Source organism: Oncorhynchus masou, chromosome 21 (genome assembly GCF_036934945.1).
Source record: "Oncorhynchus masou masou isolate Uvic2021 chromosome 21, UVic_Omas_1.1, whole genome shotgun sequence".
Lineage (NCBI taxonomy): Eukaryota > Metazoa > Chordata > Actinopteri > Salmoniformes > Salmonidae > Oncorhynchus > Oncorhynchus masou.
In genome coordinates, this window is record NC_088232.1 from 38,395,920 (window position 1) to 38,421,079 (window position 25,160).

The window sequence follows — 25,160 nt, forward strand, 5'->3', positions numbered from 1 at the left end:
CCTCCAACACCACTTCCAGCAGCATCTGGTCTCCCATCCAGGAACTGACCAGGACCAACCCTGCTTAGCTTCAGAAGCAAGCCAGCAGTGGTATGCAGGGTGGTATGCAGCTGGAATGCTGCCGTTTACAGTATATACAAATATAGGACAAAACATATATCATGATAAGAGAGACAACACTACATAAAGAGAGACTTAAGACAACACAGCATGGTAGCAACACAACATGACATCAACGTGGTAGCAACACAAAACAGGGTACACACATTATTGGGCACAGACAACAGCACAAAGGGCAAGAAATTAGAGACAACAATACATCACTCAAAGCAGCCACAACTGTCAGTAAGAGTGTCCATGATTGAGTCTTTGAATGAAGAGATTGAGAAAAAACAGTTTAGTTTGATTTTTTTTTGCTGAAAAAGAGCTGATGTGAAAATATCTAATGTGATTGGTCAAAAGACGAATTTTGTGGAATAAATAATTGAGCTGCCTGTGTAATAATAGCCTAATAACACGCCAAACAATAAGGCTAGCTATTAAAAAATAAAAGATTGGTCAGAAGTCAGTGATATACTGGTTGACAATGACATTGGTAGAAGTTTATGCATTGTTACAGTTTTTCACAGATGGATCCAAGGACCCAGATTGTGGGCGCACAGGAGCAGGCTTTTACATTCCTGAATTTTATGTGCAGATATGTAGAAGACTAACAGATTAACTGTCTGTACTCTGTTGAAATGTTGGCAATAGTGGTTGCCCTCCAGTAGGTGGAGGATGTTCAACCTGTCAGAATTGTATTATGCTCAGATTCTCTTTCTGTATTGTGTAGTTTATCCTCTGGAAAATCTAATCGGAGTGATCTACTATTGCAAGCATTAACGCTATTAAGGAGAATCGAGAGACTGGGTGTGGAAGGGAGTGAAATTGTAGACCAGATAGGCAAAGGGGCTTTAAAACTAGATATAATTGATATTCATGCTCCACTGTGTGGAGCTGAGGCCAAATGTAAGATCAGAGCAATTTTGATAGATGTGTGGCAGAAGAGATGGGACTGAGACCAAGGGCAGGTATTTATATGCCCTCCAGAGAAATGTCGGTGGACCAAGATTCAAAGGTCAGAATAGGAAGGAAGAGGTGTTGTTTGCTCGGTTGCACCTAGGACATTGAACTCGTCATTACATCTGGTTGGCAAGCAGTATGTGTCTGAATTGCAGGGTAGATTAAACGGTGGAGCATGTGTTATATTGGTGTAAGTATGTTGTAGAGAGAGAAATATAGAAGTGCAGGGTTATTGATGTTGGAAGGGGATGGGGTAGGGTTTTTTAGGAGTTAGTAGGGCTCTTTTTTATTATCTCCCTCAAAGCCCTCCTGAAGGATTAGCATACGTTTGTATAATGCATACATCTATATTTTAGGTAACTAATGAGTGGATACAATATATATATAGGGGTGACAGGAAGCCTAGTGGGGTCGGCAGATAGCCTAGTGGTTAGAGCGTTGGGCCAGTAACTGAAAGGTTGCTGGAACGAATCCCTGAGCTGACAAGGTAAAAATCTGTCGTTCTGCCCCTGAACAAGGCAGTTAACCCACTGTTCCTAGGCCATCATTGTAAGTAAGAATCTTAACTGACAAGACTGCTTCAAAACCTCAAAAGGACAAACAGTGTCTTCTCAGTTTCACCATGCTCAGCACCGGGTCTGCGTTGCATTTAACAGTACTCAAATTATTTTCTACCCAGCCTGATACTACATATGGGTCAGCCAAAAGGCAGAGATCCACTTTCTCCAAGAACTTCACTTCCACTGAGCCAGAATCATCCTTTGCATGACCATAGGGGGCGAGGTTTGGACTCAGAGGTCTTCACCGCACCTGCCACCGCAGGTAATTCATTCTCATCAGGTTACATTTCCGAACCATCAGAGACAGCAGAGTACAGTTTGTACTTGGTGCCATTCTTCCTCAACACGCATCTTCCTTCTGCACTCGGCTCTTCACCTTCTTCCTCACTGCTCTTCACCTTCTTCCTCACTGCTCATAACCACGTCTATCCATTCACCAAGTTCATGCACCTTCATCAGCTGTATTGTCTGGTAGAACTGATGGCCTTTCTCCAATACCCAGCTTCTGTTCCTTAGCACACTTTACTAGTCTGACTATCTCTACCCTCTCCATGCTCGCAAAACGTGGGCTACTCTGCATCTGAGAGCAGCGTCCTCCTCAGCTCAATCTTCAGATTCCTGGATCTTGGTGCATTTCCAATGGTGTCTCCAGGGCGGTCGGTCCGCCTGACAGTCGAAACGTTCACTATCTCACCCCTCTCTCATACTCCCAAAAAGACGTTCGCTTGAAAAATTAGAACAAAGTGGAAATATTACTGTTGTATGTCTCTCTTGACCCACAGTAGCAACAACATAGAAACACTTGCTAAATCAAGTAATCTGTCATTCATTTATACATTTTCCACAGGTCATAGTCGCACAAACTTACATCAAGCTAAGATGTTTGGTGCAGTATTTCTCAAGTTTAAAAAATCTACATGAAAACTAGTCTTCTCTTGTTGAATGACAACGAACACTTCGGGCCGGTTTCACAGATAGGGTTTAGATTAAGTCAGGAGTAGGCCTTAATGTGTACTAGTTAAACTAGGGCATTTAAGTCGTTTTCATGAACGTGGCTTAAATTTGGCTTAGTTAGTCTGAGACTATGGAGTCCTGGAGTAAGGTAAGTAAGCCTAAATGAGAACACCGGGTTAATTCTGTGTAACCGATGTGAAATGGCTAGCTAGTTAGCGGGGTGCGAGCTAATAGCGTTTCAATCGGTGACGTCACTCGCTCTGAGACCATGAAGTAGTTGTTCACCTTGCTCTGCAAGGGCCGTGGATTTTGTGGAGCGGTGGGTAACGATGCTTCGAGGGTGGCTGTTGTCGATGTGTGTAGAGGGTTCCTGGTTCAAGCCCAGGTAAGGGCGAGGAGAGGGACGGAAGCTATACTGTTACACCTGATTAGGTTATGTATGAGCACATGCTGTTCATGCTGTTATGTATGAGCACATGCAAACGTTTGTTTGCAGACCACCATGATATCATAGAAGTTACCCATGAAGGCCGAATATTCTCATGAATATATTGGTTACGGTTTACATGCCCTCACACCAATCTGTGTCATGTATCAGATCGCCTATAGCCTGAGAAAGCCAGCCTGTAGCCTATAGAGTTCTATAATTGACATATTATAATAATTCTCATGTCCCAATGTATGCAGTCTGTGCCATGGTGAAACTTGCACTCCTGTAGGCTAGATCTGAAATAATTGGATGGTGAAACTTGCTAGCCAACCAGAAAAGCAAAGCGAAGCACTTCAGGCATTCTAAGTCTTTGTCCTGCAAATAAAAAAATTTCACAGTTGAAAAACATTGCAAGCAGCAAGCCTAGCCATTTAGAATGAAATGTATAGTGAGCATTATGGTTACATAAACCATAGTCCAAAGACACTGATGCAATAGTCTAGTATCCCATTGTAGCTACATGGCACTGAGACCACCATCTGCAGGGTACAAACAGCCTAAACCAGCACCTCCCCACAATTTCCAACCAATGCATCTACCGGTACGCATCCTCTATTCATTTTAATGTGTTGACAGTTGGAGAAATTGCTTGATCTGCTCTGAAAATGTGAAAAGTATGAAAGCCAACAGTCCAATATTCTAGAACACTGCTGTGCATATAGGTACAGTGCATTCGGATCGTATTCCGACCCCTCGACTTCCTCCACATTTTGTTACATTACAGCCTTATTCTAAAATTTACTCATTTCTTCCCCTCATCAATCTACACACAATACGCCATAATGACAAAGCAAAAACAGGTTGACATTTTTGCTAATTTATTAAAAATAAAACTGAAATAACACATTTACATAATTATTTAGACCCTTTAATCAGTACTTTGTTGAAGCACCTTTGTCAATGATTACAGCCTCGAGTCTTCTTGGGTATGACGCTTCAAGCTTGGCACACCTGTATTTGGTGAGTTTCTCCCATTCTCTCAAACTCTATCAGGTTCGATGGGGAGCATAGCTGCACAGCTATTTTCAGGTCTCTCCAGAGATGCCACTCCTGCATTGTCATGGCTGAGTGCTAGGGGTCATTGTCCTGTTGGAAGGTGAACCTTCACCCCAGACTGAGATCCTGAGGGCTCTGGAGCAGGTTTTCATCAAGGATCTCTCTGTACTTTGCTCCGTTCATCTTTCCCTCAATCCTGACTGGTCTCCCAGTCCCTGCCGCTGAAAAACATCCACACAGCCAGGGTTGGGGTGTAACGGATTACATGTATTACATTACATGTAAGGGATTGCAAATAATGGTAACTAATCTTATATTACCAGCAAAAATATTGTAATCAGATTAGACACCTTTGAAAAACTAGATTACTTCAAGGATTACTTTGAAATTCAGAAAGGATGTTAGATTTGTTTTAACACTTCTCTGTTCTCAATGACATTCAAATCATAATTGAAAACAGGCGAAAGTTTAAGTTCGTTCCACCTGATCGAGTCTGACCACAAGTCAGAGAGCACTATGATGACACACCAAATGTGTTTGATGGATTGCGGGAAAAGCGTAGGAGTGGGCTTTTGTAGGCTACAGTCCAAACTATGTCTTCCAATGATGCGACTGCTGTAGGCAACCTAAGATGATCCAACTTGAATAAACACTCGGAGGTAAGGATGACAGGTGTCGTCTACGGCGATACAGATATAATTTATTGATATCTACATAGCGCATTGATGTGAATCAGCATTATGCTGCCACCATAATGCTTCACTGTAGGGATGGTGCCAGGTTTCCTCCAGACGTGACACTTGGCATTCCTGGCCAGAGTTCAATCTTAGTTTCATCAGACCAGATGATCTTGTTTATAATTGTCAGAGTCCTTTAGGTTCCTTTTGGCAAACTCCAAGTGGGCTGTCATGTGCCTTTTTCATGGTCTGGCCACTCTACCATATAGGCCTGATTGGTGTTGTGCTGCAGAGATGGGAGAACCTTCCAGAAGGACAACCATCTCCACAGAGGAACTCTGGAGCTTTGTCCGAGTGATCATTGGACTCTTGGTCACCACCCTGACCAAGGCTCTTCTCCCCCGATTTCTCAGTTTAGCCGGGCAGCCAGCTCTAGGAAGAGTCTTGGTGGTTCTAAACGTCTTCCATTTAAAAATTATGGAGGTCACTATGTTCTTGGGGACCTGCAATGCTACAGGCATTTTTTAGTACCCTTCCCCAGCTCTGTGTCTCAGCGCTCTACGGACAATTCCTTCGACCTCATGGCTTGGTTTTTGTTCTGACATGCGCTGTCAACTGTGGGACCTTATATAGACATGCATGCGCCCTTCCAAATAACATCCAATCAATTGAATTGACCACAGGTGGACTCCAATCAAGTTGTGTAAACATCTTCAAGGATAATCAATGGAAACCGGATGCACCTGAGCTCAATTTCGAGTCCCATAGCAAAGGATCTGAATACCTACGTAAATAAGGTATTTCTGTTTGTTTTTTTACATTTCCAAGCACTTCTAAAAACCTGTTTTCGCTTTGTCATTATTGGGTATTGTGTGTAGATTGAGGATTTTTATTTATTTAATCCATTTTTGAATAAGGATGTAACTTAACAAAATGTGGAAAAAGTCAAGGTGTCGGAATCCTTTCTGAATGCACTAAGTATATTTTAAACCAAATACTTTTAGACTTTAACTCAAGTAGAATTATGAAAATTGAGTACTTTTTCCACCACTAATGGGGTGAGACGCCCTCTGTGTGATAATACCGGTAATTCCGTTTTTTCATCAGTTTGAAGTCATTCCATCAAAACAATGAGGTATATATATATATATATATATATATAGTTATTTTTTTGTCGTTTAGAAAAAGTTGTAGATATAATCACACTTGACCAAATAAATCGTCCTCAACTAATCAAATGCTCCTTACATAAAAATTACATTTTATTTAAAAAATGTTTTGTCAACTGCAGCCATTTTCCATCATAGTTTGTTACCATAAGCATGACCATCATCCACCTAAAAATAAAATGTAAAAAATATCCTAACTTTTTTTCAGCAATTAGACATTGATCTTAGGTGAGTAGTTTTACCTCATGTTACCCCACACATGTCGTACTGATTTTTTTGGGGGGGTTTAATAAACCTGGTCAATGGCAAAAAGCTGTGGTTACTCCCAGATGTCGCTGTAGGGATTTGTGTTGAGTAGTTGTGACGGAACACCCGCCGCGCTCCCTTTTACAACGCATGCTCAGTTTTTTTTCCTATCAGAAGTTTGACCCTGTCTATTTCTTCTGCGCACTGCACTGTCTATATAGTGCCCATGCTTTGCCCACGCAGTCTCTTTCCCCAGCCACAAAACAACCGTGAGTGTAACTCACCGTTCTTTAAAAATATAAAAAAAACATAAAATTCATAAAATCTCAAAAATAAGTAGCTGTCGTAATCTAAAAAACATTTTAAATCGCAAAACATTATTTGGGGGGTTAATAATAGACCTCGGGCTTAAACCGACGTTTAGGACAAATCGAATTTTCAGGAGAATACGCCGAAATTCCATTCTGTTTTAGCTGTTTCTTTTCTTTTCTCGTCAGCGAGTCGTGGAATACTTTTAGGTCAAGTCACATTTTGGTGGAAAGAGCGTTTTAGGCTCATTACGCACAGATTCTGCCCCGGCGATTCTGCCACGAGGCTAACGCGAGGGAATAATTCATACATTTTGTGCACTTCAAGAAATGAACACAGCGAATGAGGGGAGTTATCCAATGGCTTCTCTATATGTTGGCGACCTGCACCCTGATATCACTGAAGCTATGCTGTATGAGAAATTCAGCCCAGCTGGACCAGTGCTGTCTATTCGAGTATGTCGTGATATGATCACCCGACGCTCTCTGGGTTATGCCTATGTGAATTTCTCGCAACCCACGGACGGTAAGAAAAAAAGCATGCCTCAAAATCGGTGTTTGTTTACATTACGGTGAAGATTTGATCTTTGATTTGAGCATGTTGTCCGTGTTACTCTGTACATCTGTTTAAGAGGATACAATGTAAAGCACATCTTGCTTTTAATGAGTATCAATTGTTATGATTTCCCGTTAGAAAGTACACAATATATACCAAAGTTTAGAAACCCCATCAAATTAGTGGATTCGGCTATTTGAGCCATACCCGTTGCAGAAAGGTGTATAAAATCAAACACACTGCCATGCAATGTCCATAGACAAACATGGTCAGTAGAGACTGACCTTACTGAAGAGCTCAGTGACTTTCAACATGGCACCGTCATAGGATGCCACCTTTTCAACAAGTTAGTGCATTTCTGCCCTGCGAGAGCTGCCCCAGTGAACTTAAGTGCTGTTATTGTGAAGTGGATAGTCTAGGAACATCAACGTCTCATACGCGAAGTGGTAGGCTACACAAGCTCACAACAGGTCCCCGGTTGTAACACTCACTACAGAGTTCCAAACTGCCTCTGGAAGCAACGTCAGCACAATAATTGTTTGTCGGAAGCTTCATGAAATGGGTTTCCTTTGCCGAGCAACAGCACACAAGCCTAAGATCCCCATGTGCAATGCCAAGTGTCGTTCAAGGAGAACGCTACCTGCCCTAATGCATAGTGCCAACTGTAAAGTTTGGTGGAGGAAGAATAATGGCCTGGGGCTGTTTATGGTTCAGGCTAGGCCCCTTAGTTCCAGTGAGGGGAAATCTTAAAGCTTCCAACTTTGTGGCAACAGTTTGGGGAAGGCCCTTTCCTGTTTAAGCATGACAATGCTCCCGTGCACAAAATGAGGTCCATACAGAAATGGTTTGTTGAGATCGGCGTGGAAGAACTTAACTGGCCTACACAGAGCCCGGACCTCAACCCCATCGAACAGCTTTGGGGTGAATTGAAACGCACACTGCGAGCCAGGCCTAATCCTCTAACATCAGTACCCAACCTCACTAATGCTCTTGTGGCTGAATGGAAGCAAGTCCCCGCAGCAATGTTCCAACATATTGTGGATAGCCTTCCCAGAAGAGTGGAGGCTGTTATAGCGGCAAAGCGGGGACCAACTCTGTATTGATGCCCATGATTTTGGAATAAGATTTTCAATGAGCAGGTGTCCACATACGTCTGATCATATCTACATAATTCACACCTATTTTTGATCATATCTCCATCATTCACACCTATGTTACCTATATAGAGCTCTGTTGTTACCTCCCGACTCCACTACCCAGTGCAAACATAACAATACAAAGGCAATCTAAGAGGTGTAGGCTAAGCCCCAACTCTGCAATTAACAAAATTAATGGGAGAGGATAAATGTTTTCCCTCACTTTGGACTCAAGTAAACTTGCTCAGAACCATGCATGGCACAGTCAGTCTACTAAAGCATACTGTACAGACTCTCAAAACGACTTTTTGCCTTGCATGGACCAACTCCGTTGAGTGGAGAGGGACACATTTGGAATAGTATCTCTTGACCCATTAAGCAATGATGGTCCACTTCTTCCATCTGACAGTGTTGGAGGATTGACCATAATCTCCAAGACTCCTGCTTTGTACACGTTGTAGCCAGGCTACTGTCTGTGTTCTGCATTTATCTTTGAATAAGTGGCGCTACAGTTTTGCTCCAGAGTACTGCTCCACACTACCTAACCCAGGGTTTCACAAACTCTGTCCTCAGGATCTCTGTCCTTTTGGCTTTTGCCCTAGCACGACACAGCTGATTCAAATCAACTAATCATCAAGTTTTGATAATTTGAATCAGCTGTGTAGTGCTGGGGCAGAAACCAAAATGTGCACCCCTTGGGGTCTCGAGGACTGAGTTTGGGAAACGCTGGAACCCAAAGTGACCCAGTTCAGCTTCTATTTAAAGGGCCATCAGGAAACTGTTCTGCAGTGAAATTAATTCCCATTGCCTCCCCTGCTGCCTTACACACACAGAGAGGAAGAAAAGGCATTTCTGAACATTAACTTGTGCATTTCTCTGCTTTCTTTGGATCATGTTATGTCATGCAATTGTGTGTCATCTGATCTGAAAATAATACGTCTGAATAGATAGCAGGAATGTATTTGTAGAAGCAGAAACTTTTCTCTGGGATGTAACACCTATTTATGGTTAGATTTCTTGAGTAATTGTTGAAGGGTCGTGTAATTCACCTCTCCATGTTCTTCTCTACATGTGGATCTGTAATGTTTTACTCATGTTTTAGGGGCTTACAATTTCTTTCCCAAATCCACTCCCAATTTACGCCATACAAGGGTACACACTTGAGGAATTTCCAGCATTTGCATTGGGAGTCAGTCAGTCCTGTGGCTATTGTAAGAAGTCTGAAATACAACAGAATTTCATGCTTTGATATACCACTTGATTCAACAATCACTCTTCTCATTATCCAATGTAGAGTTATCATCTACAGTAGAATGCTGTATTTGTTGGTGAGTGTGACCTGGCAGGATTGAGCTATAAGTTGTGTTCTATGAAGGTGTCGGTCTGCCAACTGTTTATGCCGTTTGGGATGTTTTCATTTTGCACCTGCCATCACTTGTCTGAGCCAGTGTAGAGAGAACCCCATGGCAATTTTACCTGGAGGTTGTATTTTGATCACAAACACAATATAACGTCATGTCTAGGTCGTGAATATGCAGGTTTAGACAACATCACAAACCTGTTACCAGCGCCATTGCTAACTAGCATAGCTAGTCCCATTGTTGCAAAGAGTTATGGGATATTAGAATCCCGTTGTTTTAAAGGCATGGTCAATTTGATGTCTGAAGTGGCCGTACAGCGTTTACTGCGATGCATACAGCAGGGCTTTCATACTACTTGCGCTGAGCCGAGCTATTGTGAAGTAAGTTGTCAAGGAAGTGAGTTTATGTTTATACAAGACCACCCGCCCCCACCTGAGATCAACAAATCATGTCAATACGGTGCTCTCCGTATTGTTTGAACATTTGAGAGGGGCAAGGCGATGCGATACGGCGCATGATTTGGCCTCTGCATGCCTCCCGGGGCTTCGTTATGCTGTCACACACTCCAGACGAAGTCTCCAACTACATTGTTGGGTCAAGCATGAGTTGGCTTTTAATCTTTGTCATCTTCAACCTAGCATCATGTCAGGAAGTAAAAGTCTAGTACAACTACTACCACATACATTGAACAAAAATATAAACGCCACATGTAAAGTGTTGGTCCCATGTTCCATGAGCTGAAATAAAAGATCCCAAAAATGTTCCATACGCACAAAAAGCTTATTTCTTTAAGATTTTGTGCACAAGTTTGTTTATGACCGTTAGTGAGAATTTCTCATTTGCTAAGATAATCCATCCACAGTAAAGGCCACTCTACAATTTGCTGATTAGTCACACAACACATTGCCACAGACGTCTCAAGATGTAAAGGGAGCGTGCAATTGGCATGCTCACTGCAGGAATGTCCACCAGAGCTGTTGCCAGAGAATTTAATGTTAATTGCTCTACCATAAGCTGTCTTTAATGTCGTTTTGGAAAATTCGGCAGTACGTCCAACAGGCCTCACCACGCCAGCCCAGGACCTCCACATCTGGCTTCTTCACCTGCGGGATCGTCTGAGACCAGTCACTCGGGCATCTGATGAAACTGTGGGTTTGCACAACTGAAGAATTTCTGCAGAAACTGTCAGAAACCGTCTCAGGGAAGCTCATCTACGTGTTCGTCATCCTTACCAGGGTCTTGACCTGACTGCTGTTTGGCATTGTAACTGACTTCAGTGGGCAAATGCTCACCTTCGGTGGCTACTGGCATGCTGAAGAAGTGTGTTCTTCATGGATTAATCCTGGTTTCAACTGTACTGGGCAGATGTCAGACAGCATGTGTGGGCGAGTGGTTTGCTGATGTCAACGTTGTGAACAGAGAAACACACCTCCACCATGGGGCAATGACATGGGCAGGCATAAGCTATGGACAACGAACACAATTGCATTTTATCGATGGCAATTTGAATGCACAGAGATACCATGACGAAATGCTGAGGCCTATTGTCGTGCCATTCATTCACCTCCATCACCTCATGTTTCAGCATGATAATGCATGGCCCCATGTCGCAAGGATCTGTACACAATTCCTGGGAGCTTAAAATGTCCCAGTTCTTCCATGGCCTGCATGTTTGGGATGCTCTGGATTGACGAGTAAGACAATCTTCCAGTTCTCGCCAATATCCAGGAACTTCACACATTGAAAAGGAGAGTGTGACAACATTCCACAGGCCACAATCAACAGCCTGATCAACTCTATGCGAAGGAGATGTGTGGGATGCAAATGGTGCTCACACCAGATACTGACTGGTTTTTGGATCCACACCCCATAACTTTTTCATTTTTAAGGTATCTGTGACCAACAGATGCATATCTGTATTCCCAGTCAAGTGAAATCCATAGCTTTAGGGCCTAGTAAATTTATTTCAATTAATTCAGTTCAGGTATTTCCTTTTATATGAAATGTAACTCAGTAAAATCTTTGAAATGGTTGTGTTTTCATATTTTTGTTCAGTGCATTTGAGAAGAGTAGTCTTCATGTGTCTGAAGTTGCTTTGGCTGACCATCTCCACTTTCGGCATGTCACCGCTGCATTTATGTCTCAAGACCTGGTGTTGATCATCTGAACATTCTTGTTGAATGTGTCTCCCATCAATGGCAGGCAGATAATGCTCAACTCACATTCCACACCAGCACATACTCTCAGGACCCCTCTCTAAATATCTCTCAGGCAGCCTAAATCTTCCCTGCCTATAATATCTAAAACCCTATAAAGTCTCCATTTAAGGGTAATGTTTGACAGAATATATTAGGGTTGCTACCTGCCTCACCTAGAATAAAATATCCAGTTTTCAGTTTTATGACAAAATATATTTCTAGTATATCACATTGACCTGTGAAGTTCACTTCAAGGGTTTTTTTGTGTGTTACATTCAGTTCACCTCTTGTTTGATGTGTTTATCTATTTCTGCTATTCATCCATTCAGCAATCCCTGCTCCACATGGTGCTAATGTTTTTTCATCAAGGTTGGCCATGGGAACCTTCCAGAACTAGACGGACAACGAGAAACCATCACACACCATCTCTGAGCTGGTTTGTGTGAAGTACAATTGCACAGCTAACTGCTGATGCCAGCAGACGCAAGGGAGCTCTGTTTTGTTTGCCAGACATGTTTAGCTCTAAAGCCCGGGTGTGTGTTGCTGTGGAGTGACGGGAACAAAGGGGAGGTCTCTGGTTGGCACGTGTGCCCAGATGGACATGAGAGAGGCAGCAGGAAAATGCGAACTGCACAACATAAATATACAACGTAAATAACGTTCGGCAGATCCAGAAATGTAAATCGACGTGACAGCACACTGGCAGCAAATGTAGTTTGGACAAATAAAATGAATAGTGGCTGGTATTAATTAGAACCTCTAAAAGAGAACCTTTAAAGAATGTCACGTTTTCAAGAGCCATTTGCCCCATTTGAATTATAACCGTACATGTACAGTATGTATCCCATTGTTTATATTCATTATGAGAGTGTGCATAAATTATGACTTAGGACCAGAAGTGCCTTGCAGGCCACATGTGTCTGTGAGCGCCGTGTGCCCTCCCCTAACAGCTGGTCAGTGTGGTGGCGGGCGGGGGTCAGACTACATAGTCACATGGTCTAGTTAGTAGTTAGGACACTCCAATAGTAGCGTGGGTTCTTTAAAACAATGTGCCTTAAACTGGGGCCAGTAGTTTTTTCTGACCACATGACCAGGAATAACTTCTAGTTTTGTCCACTAGGGCACAATTTGGTGGAGTGAATGATTGGGAGGCGTACATTTGGTGTAGCATGCAGAGTGGTGTGGTGTCCATGATTTGAAGTGGGCACTAAATAGCATAAACAACATGGTGTAGTGGACCCAGTGGTTGAGATGTTTTTAATGTTGTAAGTTAACACCCTGACTCTACCCTCTGACCTGTCCCCTTGCCCTCTAGCTGAGAGAGCCCTGGACACCATGAACTTTGATGTGGTGAAAGGGAAGCCAATCAGAATCATGTGGTCACAGCGAGATCCCTCACTCAGGAAGTCTGGGGTGGGCAACGTGTTCATCAAGAACCTGGACAAGACCATTGATAACAAGGCCCTCTATGACACCTTCTCTGCCTTTGGGAACATCCTGTCTTGCAAAGTAAGATGGAAGTGTTTCCGGCCAGACATCTGTATGACCATGTATACACATTATGTGTATACATACTATGTAATATATTTTTTAAACGGCATACATTTTTTTTCTCAAACAGGTTGTATGTGATGAGAATGGATCCAAGGGATACGCGTTTGTGCACTTTGAAACGCAGGACGCAGCTGACCGCGCCATCGAGAAGATGAACGGCATGCTTCTGAACGATCGCAAGGTGTGAGTGTCTGATTAACTAGGAAAGGGTGGGGAATGTTGGTTTTAAGTTTTGGCTGACTTTTCTTGGCGAATTGAATTATGGGAAATTTCAGGCCCGGAGTGACCATAAATGTACACTTGCTAACTCGATCAAAAACGAGGGCTGAGGGGCTTACGTTCCCAACTTCCCTTGCTTGGTTAATCATTGGGACCAATGACAAAGATGGCTGCGGGGATTCCCCCAAGGGCATAAGGCGAGGGTAAGTGGAGGAGGGTATGTCTTTAATGAGTTTGAAATGCAGCCCCTGTTCCTGGAGATCTACCCTCTTGTAGGTTTTCACTCCAATCCCAGTTGTAACTAACCTGATTCATTTTATCAATCATCTAATAATTAGAATCAGGTACACTAGATTAGGGTTGGAGTGAAAACTTACAGGACGGTAGCTCTCCAGGAATAGGGTTGGAGACTCCTGGTTAAGATCAATCAAGGGCAGTTGGGATGTTGATAAGGATTGTAGTAGCTCATCTGTTTACCTATACTGTGACAAGGCAAAAGACAATTCAACTTGTTAAGGGGGAAATAAAACATTTCTGGTGATAATGAAGGTGAATGAGAGAACTCAAAAAGGGTTCTTTGGCCATCCCCATAGGTATAGAAGAACCCTTTTTTCAGTTCCATGTAGAACCCTCTGGAAAGGGTTACACATGGAACCCAAAGGGGTTCTACCTGGAACCAAAAAGGCCTGTAGATGGATATAACGAGCCCTATAACACCCCACACTCAGTCCCCATAAACCATGGCTTTCTGTGTGGTTTGTTGAACTTCACAACTAACAGTGAATGTTTTTTTGCAGCGCTTACTGGAGTGCTTACTTTACCACCTCGCTTACTTTTTGAAACCTACAAAACATGTCCACACTCTGGTCACCTCACACCCCGTGTCAGCTGAATGTCCGTCTGTACGTTTGTCCACCCTGCCTGCCTGGCGTGTGTATGTGTGTCTAACCACGCTTGTGTGTTTTAGTGATGGAGCGAGTGCAAGAATGCAATACTGGAGCACGGATTGGGAGAGGTCTGCATAGCAAGGTAAAGTCAGAGGTGAGGAAGATGATCCAACAAGCTCGTTTGATCCTCAGCTTTCCTCTTTATGAACCTCTGTCCCTCCATCCTTCAGGTCTTGGACCAGGAAATGTCATTGTTTGTGTGCTGTGTTCTGGGTATATAGCATGAATGCTCTGTTTTCCTGATTGTGGTGCCATAAACCGTGCAAGAAGGTTGATCAATGTTGTTCCTGAGAGGTCCTTGAATGACTCCATGTGGTCTTGTCTTATACGAAGTGCTTCCTTCTATTTAGTAGTCATGTCTGGGCATCCTCAATGTCAGTGCTGGGAACACCAGCTTGAAGCCAGAAAACATGTATCTCAGATGAAAAACATGAGAGATGGATCACAGTCCCTTTCTCCCTCCTGCTCAGGACTGTTTTACAAGAGTTGTCGCTGCTCTCGCTGTGTTTAGGTTCGTTGGACGATTCAAGTCTCGGAAGGAGAGGGAGGCAGACCTGGGGGCCAAAGCAAAGGAGTTCACCAACGTCTACATCAAGAACTTTGGAGACGACATGAATGATGACAAGCTAAAGGAAATGTTTGACCAATACGGTAAGCTGCGACACAGATTCATACTGAGTTTTCTCATTAGTGGAGCCATTTACTTTTTCACATTAGTCTTGAAATCCACCCAAGGAACCTAGACATGAACTTGCCTTTCTCCAAACTCATATACCGGAGTCCCAATTATTCCCTTCTCCTCCCTGCAGGTAAAACTCTCAGTGTGAGGGTTATGGCTGACCCCAGTGGCAAATCCAGAGGTTTTGGCTTTGTGAGTTACGAGAAACACGAGGACGCTAACAAGGTAGGTATATTATACCCACATGACAACAGTTGTCAATACAAGTCGGTGGGATTTCATGGTTGGTGGAAAAATACTGAAACAATCACTCATCACATTGTTAACTTATGGGTTTACTACATATACACTGGTTCTAAGAATGAATCTCTACTCAGGCATGTGAGGAGATGAACGGTCTAGAGTTCAACGGGAAGACCGTCTTCGTGGGGCGTGCTCAGAAGAAGATGGAACGGCAGGCGGAGCTAAGGAGAAAGTTTGAGATGTTGAAACAGGAGAGGATCAGCCGTTACCAGGTCAGTCACCACCTCTGGCACCACTATGTCTAATAGAACACTGATAAGAAACAAATGCCATCATTCAACCTGACATATTGTTTCATAGTACCCACCCATTAGACAACAAGCCAGGCTGAGTATGTGTGTGGGTCATGACTGTATTTCTGGTTTCAGGGCGTTAACCTTTACATTAAAAACTTGGACGACACCATTGACGACGAGAAACTGCGAAAGGAGTTTACCCCATTCGGGTCCATCACCAGTGCCAAGGTGAGGGAGTTTAGCAGAGGTCAATGTGGTACAACAACAATGACCCCTTTTTAGTTTTGTATTTGGAGTATGTTATCCAGAAAAACACAACTGACTTCTCTCAATGCAGGTGATGCTGGATGAGGGGCGGTCCAAGGGCTTTGGGTTCGTCTGCTTCTCCTCTCCTGAGGAGGCCACCAAGGCTGTGACTGAGATGAATGGGCGCATCGTGGGCTCCAAGCCAATCTACGTGGCCTTGGCTCAGCGCAAAGAAGAGCGCAAAGCCCACCTCACTAACCAGTATGTGCAGCGCATCGCTGGCATGAGGGCCATGCCAGCCAACGCCATCATCAACCAGTTCCAGCCCGCCAGCGGATACTTCATGCCTGCAGTGCCACAGGTTAGTGTTGAAAGGAGAGCGGGTTCAAATAGGTTTGAAAGTTGTGTGCTTTACTGGAAATGCCCTTCACAACAGCCATGTCAGGGTTCTGCCAGTTGATATGATAGACTGCTGTGCAAATGCCAGTAAGAATCAATATTTTTTTTATGTAGAGTAAGATTGAGAACTAATGTTGTGCAACATTGTGTGTGTGTGTGTGCACGTCAGGCCCAGAACAGGACCACCTACTATGCACCCAATCAGCTGGCCCAGATGAGGCACAACCCCCGCTGGCATCAGCAGGGTAGCAGAGGCCAAGGTGAGGGTTAGAGATGACATACACAATCAAATCAAATTTATTTATATAGCCCTTCGTACATCAGCTGATATCTTAAAGTGCTGTACAGAAACCCAGCCTAAAACCCCAAACAGCAAGCAATGCAGGTGTAGAAGCACGGTGGTTAGGAAAAACTCCCTAGAAAGGCCAAAACCTAGGAAGAAACCTAGAGAGGAACCAGGCTATGTGAGGTGGCCAGTCCTCTTCTGGCTGTGCCGGGTAGAGATTATAACAGAACATGGCCAAGATGTTCAAATGTTCATAAATGACCAGCATGGTCGAATAATAATAAGGCAGAACAGTTGAAACTGGAGCAGCAGCACGGCCAGGTGGACTGGGGACAGCAAGGAGTCATCATGTCAGGTAGTCCTGGGGCATGGTCCTAGGGCTCAGGTCCTCCGAGAGAGAGAAAGAAAGAGAATTAGAGAGAGCATATGTGGGGTGGCCAGTCCTCTTCCGGCTGTGCCGGGTGGAGATTATAACAGAACATGACCAAGATGTTCAAATGTTCATAAATGACCAGCATGGTCGAATAATAATAAGGCAGAACAGTTGAAACTGGAGCAGCAGCACGGCCAGGTGGACTGGGGACAGCAAGGAGTCATCATGTCAGGTAGTCCTGGGGCATGGTCCTAGGGCTCAGGTCCTCAGAGAGAGAGAAGGAGAGAATTAGAGAATGCACACTTAGATTCACACAGGACACCGAATTGGACAGGAGAAGTACTCCAGATATAACAAACTGACCCCAGCCCCCCGACACATAAACTACTGCAGCATAAATACTGGAGGCTGAGACAGGAGGGGTCAGGAGACACTGTGGCCCCATCCGAGGACACCCCTGGACAGGGCCAAACAGGAAGGATATAACCCCACCCACTTTGCCAAAGCACAGCCCCCACACCACTAGAGGGATATCTTCAACCACCAACTTACCATCCTGAGACAAAGCTGAGCCCACAAAGATCTCCGCCATGGCACAACCAAGGGGGGGCGCCAACCCAGACAGGATGACCACATCAGTGAATCAACCCACTCAGGTGACGCACCCCTTCCAGGGACGGCATGAGAGAGCCCCAGTAAGCCAGTGACTCAGCCCCTGTAATAGGGTTAGAGGCAGAGAATCCCAGTGGAAAGAGGGGAACCGGCCAGGCAGAGACAGCAAGGGTGGTTCGTTGCTCCAGAGCCTTTCCGTTCGCCTTCCCACTCCTGGGCCAGACTACACTCAATCATATGACCCACTGAAGAGATGAGTCTTCAGTAAAGACTTAAAGGTTGAGACCGAGTTTGCGTCTCTGACATGGGTAGGCAGACCGTTCCATAAAAATGGAGCTCTATAGGAGGAAGCCCTGCCTCCAGCTGTTTGCTTAGAAATTCTAGGGACAATTAGGAGGCCTGCGTCTTGTGACCGTAGCGTACATGTAGGTATGTACGGCAGGACCAAATCAGAGAGATAGGTAGGAGCAAGCCCATGTAATGCTTTGTAGGTTAGCAGTAAAACCTTGAAATCAGTCCTTGCTTGGACAGGAAGCCAGTGTAGGGAGGCTAGCACTGGAGTAATATGATCAAATTTTTTGGTTCTAGTCAGGATTCTAGCAGCCGTATTTAGAGCTAACTGAAGTTTATTTAGTGCTTTATCCGGGTAGCCGGAAAGTAGAGCATTGCAGTAGTCTAACTTAGAAGTGACAAAAGCATGGATTAATTTTTCTGCATTATTTTTGGACAGAAAGTTTCTGATTTTTGCAATGTTACGTAGATGGAAAAAAGCTGTCCTTGAAATGGTCTTGATATGTTCTTCAAAAGAGAGATCAGGGTCCAGAGTAACGCCGAGGTCCTCCAGTTTTATTTGAGACGACTGTACAACCATTAAGATTAATTGTCAGATTCAACAGAAGATCTCTTTGTTTCTTGGGACCTAGAACAAGCATCTCTGTTTTGTCCGAGTTTAAAAGTAGAAAGTTTGCAGCCATCCACTTCCTTATGTCTGAAACACATGCTTCTAGCAAGGGCAATTTTGGAGCTTCACCATGTTTCATTGAAATGTACAGCTGTGTGTCATCTGCATAGCAGTGAAAGTTAACATTATGTTTTCGAATAACATCCCCAAGAGGTAAAATATATATATAGTGAAAACAATAGTGGTCCTAAAACGGAACCTTGAGGAACACCGACATTTACAGTTGATTTGTCAGAGGACAAACCATTCACAGAGACAAACTGATATCTTTCCGACAGATAAGATCTAAAACAGGCCAGAACTTGTCCGTGTAGACCAATTTGGGTTTCCAATCTCTCCAAAAGAATGTGGTGATCGATGGTATCAAAAGCAGCACTAAGGTCTAGGAGCACGAGGACAGATGCAGAGCCTTGGTCTGATGCCACTAAAGGGTCATTTACCACCTTCACAAGTGCAGTCTCAGTGCTATGATGGGTCTAAAACCAGACTGAAGCATTTCGTATACATTGTTTGTCCTCAGGAAGGCAGTGAGTTGCTGTGCAACAGCTTTTTCAAAATTTTTGAGAGGAATGGGAGATTCGATATAGGCCGCTAGTTTTTAAAATATTTTCTGGGTCAAGGTTTGGCTTCTTCAAGAGAGGCTTTATTACTGCCACTTTTAGTGAGTTTGGTATACATCCGGTGGATAGAGAGCCGTTTATTATGTTCAACATAGGAGGGCCAAGCACAGGAAGCAGCTCTTTCAGTAGTTTAGTTGGAATAGGGTCCAGTATGCAGCTTGAAGGTTTAGAGGCCATGATTATTTTCATCATTGTGTCAAGAGATATAGTACTAAAACACTTGAGCGTCTCTCTTGATCCTAGGTCCTGGCAGAGTTGTGCAGACTCAGGACAACTGAGCTTTGAAGGAATACGCAGATTTAAGGAGGAGTCTGTAATTTGCTTTCTAATAATCATAATTTTTTCCTCAAAGAAGTTCATGAATTTATCACTGCTAAAGTGAAAGTCATCCTCTCTCAATGACAATCTATCATGAGTTGTATATCCAGGCGATGTTTATTTAAGTACTACATGTCCTGGTGACATACTGTATTATGGGGACTTTAACTTCTGTCTATTAATAACCCTGCATCCACCTTCCTTCCTAGGTGGGTTCCAGGGAATGCCCAACTCCCTGCGCCAGCCTGGTCCACGTGCCAACCCGAGACACCTGACTCCCAATGCTAGCGCCCAGGGCCCCCGAAGCATGGGGCCTTCTGGAGCTCAGAGAATTGGTAAGTCTGGATTGCCTCAGTACTTCTGTTTACAATTTACATTGTGGAAATAATACCTCATCAAACTTCATATGCTTGGCTCATACATACTTTATTTAATCCCTACCATTAGGAATTGCTGGCCAGGCCATAGGTCCTCATCCCTCCATGGGAGTCCCTGCCCCTCGGGCCATGACGTTCTACAAGTACACCACAAACGTACGCAACACTAACCCCCAGGTGGCCCACCCCATCGCCTCACAGCAGGTAAAACTCACTAACCTGGCGATAGGTAGCTTAGCGGTTAGAGCGTAAGGCCAGTAACCGAAAGGATGCTGGTTCAAATACCCGAGCCAACAAGGTGAAAAGTCTCCTTGAGCAAGGCACTTAACCCTAATTTTCTCCAGAGGCGCCGTATTACCATGGCTGACCCTGTAAAACAACACATTTAACTGCACCTATCTGGTGTAGGTAACCATGAAACTCGTATACAGTTGAAGTCGGAAGTTTACATGCCACTTAGGTTGGAGTCATTAAAACTAGTTTTTCAACCACTCCACAAATGTCTTAACAAACAATAGTTTTGGCAAGTCGGCTAGGACATCTACTTTGTGCATGACACAAGTAATTTTTCCAACAATTGTTTAGACAGATTATTTCACTTATAATTCACTGTATCACAATTCCAGTGGGTCAGAAATGTACATGCACTAAGTTGACTGTGGCTTTAAACATCTTGGAAAATTCCAGGAAATTATGTCATGGCTTTAGATGCTTCTTTGCTTGACATCACGGGAAACTCAAAAGAAATCAGCCAAGACCTCAGGAAAAAGATTTGTCTGGTTCATCCTTGGCAGCAATTTCCAAACACCTGAAGGTACCGCGCTCATCTGTACAAACAATGGTACACAAGTATAAACACCATAGGACCACACAGCCGTCATACCGCTCAGGAAGGAGACTCGTTCTGTCTCCTAGAAGATTAACGTACTTTGATCCGAAAAGTGCAAATCAATCCCAGAACAACAGCAAAGGACCTTGTGAAGATGCTGGAGGAAACAGGTACAAAGTATCTATATCCTCAAAGAAAAAAAACGAGTTCTATATCGACAACCTGAAAGGCCGATCCTTCAAGGAAGAAGCCACTGCTCCAAAACCGCCATAAAACAGCCAGACTACTGTTTTCAACTGCACATGGGGATGAATATCGTACTTTTTGGAGAAATGTTCTCTGGTCTGATGTAACAAAAATAGAACTGTTTGGCCATAATGACCATTGTTATGTTTGGAGGAAAAAGGGAGAGGCTTGCAAGCCAGAGCACATCATCCCAACCGTGAAGTATGGGGGTGGCAGCATTATGTTGTGGGGGTGCTTCACAAAATAGATGGCAGAACTGCAAAAGCGTGTACAAGCAAGGAGGCCTACAAACCCGACTCCGTTACACCAGCTCTATCAATTGGACTGGGCCAATATTCACCCAATTTATTGTGGGAGGCTATCAGAAACGTTTGACCCAAGATTAACAAAGGCAATGCTACCAAATACTAATTGAGTGTATGTAAACTTCTGACTCACTGGGAATGTGATGAAAGCTGAAATCATTCTCTACTATTATTCTGATTTTTCACATTCTTAAAATAAAGTGGTGATCCTAACTGACCCAAGATGGAGTTTTTACTAGGATTAAATGTCAGGAATTGTGAAAAACTGCGTTTAAATGTATTTGGCTACGGTGTATGTAAACTTCTGACTTTAACTGTATACATACATACATGCATACGTAATACAAGTCAAAAGTTTGGACACCTACTCATTCAAGGGTTTTTCTATATTTTTACTATTTTCTACATTGTAGAATAATAGAAGACAAACTATTAAATAACACATGTAATCATGTAGTAACAGAAGTGTTCAACAAATCTAAATATATTTTATGTCTGAGATTCTTCAAAGTAGCCACCCTTTGCCTTTGATGACAGCTTTGCGCACTCTTGGCATTCTGTCAACCAGCTTCATGAGGTAGTCACCTGGAATGCATTTCAATTAACAGGTGTGCCTTGTTAAGTTCATTTGGAATTTCTTTCCCTAATGCATTTGAGCCAGTTGTGTTGTGACAAGGTAGGGGTGGTATAAAGAAAGCCCTATTGGGTAAAATACCAAGTCCATATGTCAAGAACTGCTCAAATAAGTAAAGAGAAATGAGTCCATCATTACTTGAAGACATGAAGGTCAGTCAATCCGGAAAATGTCAAGAACTTTGAACGTTTCTTCAAGTGCAGTCGCAAAAACCATCAAGTGCTATGATGTTAAACTGGCTCATGAGGACCGCCACAGGAAAGGAAGAACCAGAGTTACCTCTGCTGCATAGGATAAGTTCATTAGCGTTATTAGCCTCAGAAATTGTAGCCCAAACACATGCTCCACGGATTTCAAGTAACAGACACATCTCAATATCAACTGTTCAGAGGAGATCGCATGAATCAGGCCTTCATGGTTGAATTTCTGCAAAGAAACCACTACTGGACACCAATAAGAAGAAGAGTTGCTTGGGCCAGGAATCACGGACATGGACATTAGTTCCAACCTCCGTGTCTTTTGTGAGATGCAGAGTAGATGAAAGGATGATCTTCGCATGTGTAGTTCTCACCGGGAAGCATGGAGGGGGAGGTGTGGGGATGCTTTGCTGGTGACACTGTCTGTGCTTTATTTAGAATTCAAGGCACACTTAACCAGCATGGCGACCACAGCATTCTGCAGCGATATGCCATCCCATCTGGTTTGCGCTTAGTGGGGGCTATCATTTGTTTTTCAAGAGGACAATAACCCAACAAACCCCCAGGCTGTGTAAGGGCTAATTGACCAAGAAGGGGCGTGCTGCATCAGATGACCTGGCCTCCACAATCTCCGACCTCAACCCAATTGAGATGGTTTGGGATGAGTTGGACCGCAGAGTGAAGGAAAAGCAGCCACCAAGTGCTCAGCATATATGGGAACTCCTTCAAGACCGTTGGAAAAGCATTCCAGGTGAAGCTAGTTTGGGAGAATGCCAAGAGTGTGCAAAGCTGTCATCAAGGCAAAGGGTGGCTACTTTGAAGAATCTCAAATATAAAATGTTTTTTTTAACAATTTCTTGGGTACTACATGATTCCATGTGTTATTTCATAGTTTTGATGTCTTCACTATTATTCTACATTGTAAAAATAAAGAAAAATACTTGAATGAGTAGGCGTGTCCAAACTTTTGACTGGTACTGTATATTCATCACTGCCCTGTTTTTAAACTCTTTGTTGCCTGTCTTTCTATTCTCAGTCTCAACAAGCTGTAGATGTGCAGGGTCAGGAGCCTCTCACAGCCTCTGTGCTGGCTGCTGCACCACCTCAGGAGCAGAAGCAGATGCTTGGTGAGTGAGTGCTGGAACAGATTGGCGGTGTGTCATATTGTTCCTTGGAAGTTCTAGAGTCTAGACCCTTTGGAGGGATTTTGAACATCAATGCAACAAGGTGCAATTATACAGTATAATTTTACCTGTGAGAACCATTCTTAACCTTCCATCTCGCTCGCTCTCTCTCTCTCAGGGGAGCGCCTGTTCCCCCTGATCCAACCCATGCACCCCAGCTTGGCAGGGAAGATCACTGGAATGCTGCTTGAGATCGACAACTCTGAGCTGCTGCACATGCTGGAGTCCAACGAATCCTTGTGCTCCAAGGTACCAGCAACAGGATAATATCAGAATAAGATCATAAGGGATCTTAGAAGGGATCTAAGAGTCATAGTTTTGTCCAAATCTCTGACTGTCTCCTATTTCACTGTGTGTTTGTGTAGGTGGAGGAGGCTGTTGCCGTGCTCCAGGCCCACCAGGCAAAGAAGGATGCCACACAGAAAGTGGGAGACATCACTACAACCACTGCTGCCACTACCTCCTGATGTGTAAAGACCGCTTACTAAATGTTTAAAAATAATAATAATATTTCTCATCCTATGCTTGTTTTGCTTTTTTTGCTTTTTTACACAGGCAACTGGGAAAAGACGGGTAGAGATTACTACATTGGTGGCAAATTCCTGGGTCTTCTACAAAATCCTATGCAAAAAATGTACAAAAACAAGGTTATAAAGAATACATTTTAACGTACTTGAGCATTAATAAACTAAATATAATACTTAATTTTTCTAGTTGTGTAACAATTTTAAACTTTACCAAAAGCAAAAATTCTTCTAACTAAGTCCTTTTATTTTGTGGCCAGGACAGAACCTTTTTCTATAAGGAAAATGAGCTTTTCTCTTAGTTCTTTGTTTGAAAGTTTTGTTTAATGATTTGAAAAATTGGATTCCTCTCCCATCATGTTATGGGTGGTTTGGTATATGTTATTCTCAATAAAGGGATTAATATCAAGTTTAGCACATTGTCTGTTTTTTCTTTTCCACTATAGTTCGCATACTACTGTAGCCCCATAGTGCGTACACATTGCATTGCTCAAGTGAAGCATTGAAGAAATATTCAATTTTGGTCAAATTATTAATTCATTTCACAAAACCAAAGGATTATGGTACATTAAACTTACTACCTTCGCAGACTGGGGAGCATAAAGTAAATATAATTTGTGAATTGAGGACTGAGACCACTATTATACACACTAGCCAACAACGGTGACAAAAAAAATGACAATTTTGATGAGTTGACGAGGCCATATGATTCCAGCTTGGTGGAGTGTCACTGGGGTGTAATCATGCTAAACAGTACATTTTGCAATGAATACTAGCATTTCTATTGGCTAGGTTCAGCAGACAGGGAGGGACCTACAGTACCTGAATCTGTCCAATAGAAAAGTTTGTTTTAGTTGCAAAAAAGAACGTTTTACAACTATTTAGAATAATGATTACACCCCTGGTTATGCCTAAGCCAGCATTTTTAAATGGCAAAACTGGGTGGTGCCAGAGCTCAAAAGTGGATCACCAGAGTGGCAGGCTTTGGTATCCCACCTTGGTTTCTCCCTCAGCCAATGTTAGACCTAGGGTTGCTTGAAAGGGTAAGAGCTGGTGAGGAAAGAGCAGATTCAGTAAACATTTAAGAACTCTAAGGACCCTAAAACGGGGTGCACAGTTGCAGCTTTTAGTGTTCCTGATGGCTGTGACAAAAAGAGCAACGGATAATTTATCTGTATACACAAAGGTGTTCCTGGCCATACTCATGGCTACAGAGTGGGTGGGGGAGGTGAGGCCAGACAAGGGGTAGTCAGTCTCATGTTCAGCACTGATGAGCTTAAATTAATTGTATCACAGAGCAGACAATGTATTTTATGAGATTTTTCAGTGCCGGGTTTAGGTTGAGACAGATGGGGGTATTGGTGAGGTTCCTCTGGATACCCGCTCATGTAGAGGATA

At 43.3% G+C, this 25,160-nt stretch overlaps 1 protein-coding gene across 1 annotated transcript; it reads left to right on the forward strand.

Annotated features, from left to right (window-relative positions):
- Window positions 1–6,376: 6,376 nt before the first annotated feature.
- Window positions 6,377–24,176, forward strand: LOC135508315 (polyadenylate-binding protein 4-like). Its single transcript, XM_064928414.1, has 14 exons — window positions 6,377–6,988; window positions 13,029–13,222; window positions 13,335–13,450; window positions 14,945–15,084; window positions 15,243–15,337; window positions 15,490–15,627; window positions 15,784–15,879; window positions 15,989–16,258; window positions 16,466–16,556; window positions 19,676–19,801; window positions 19,914–20,047; window positions 23,091–23,181; window positions 23,357–23,487; window positions 23,604–24,176. Exons 1-14 carry the CDS (start codon window positions 6,793–6,795, stop codon window positions 23,703–23,705), a joined length of 1,920 nt encoding a protein of 639 aa, XP_064784486.1. The 5' UTR covers window positions 6,377–6,792; the 3' UTR covers window positions 23,706–24,176.
- The last annotated feature ends 984 nt before the right edge of the window (window positions 24,177–25,160 follow it).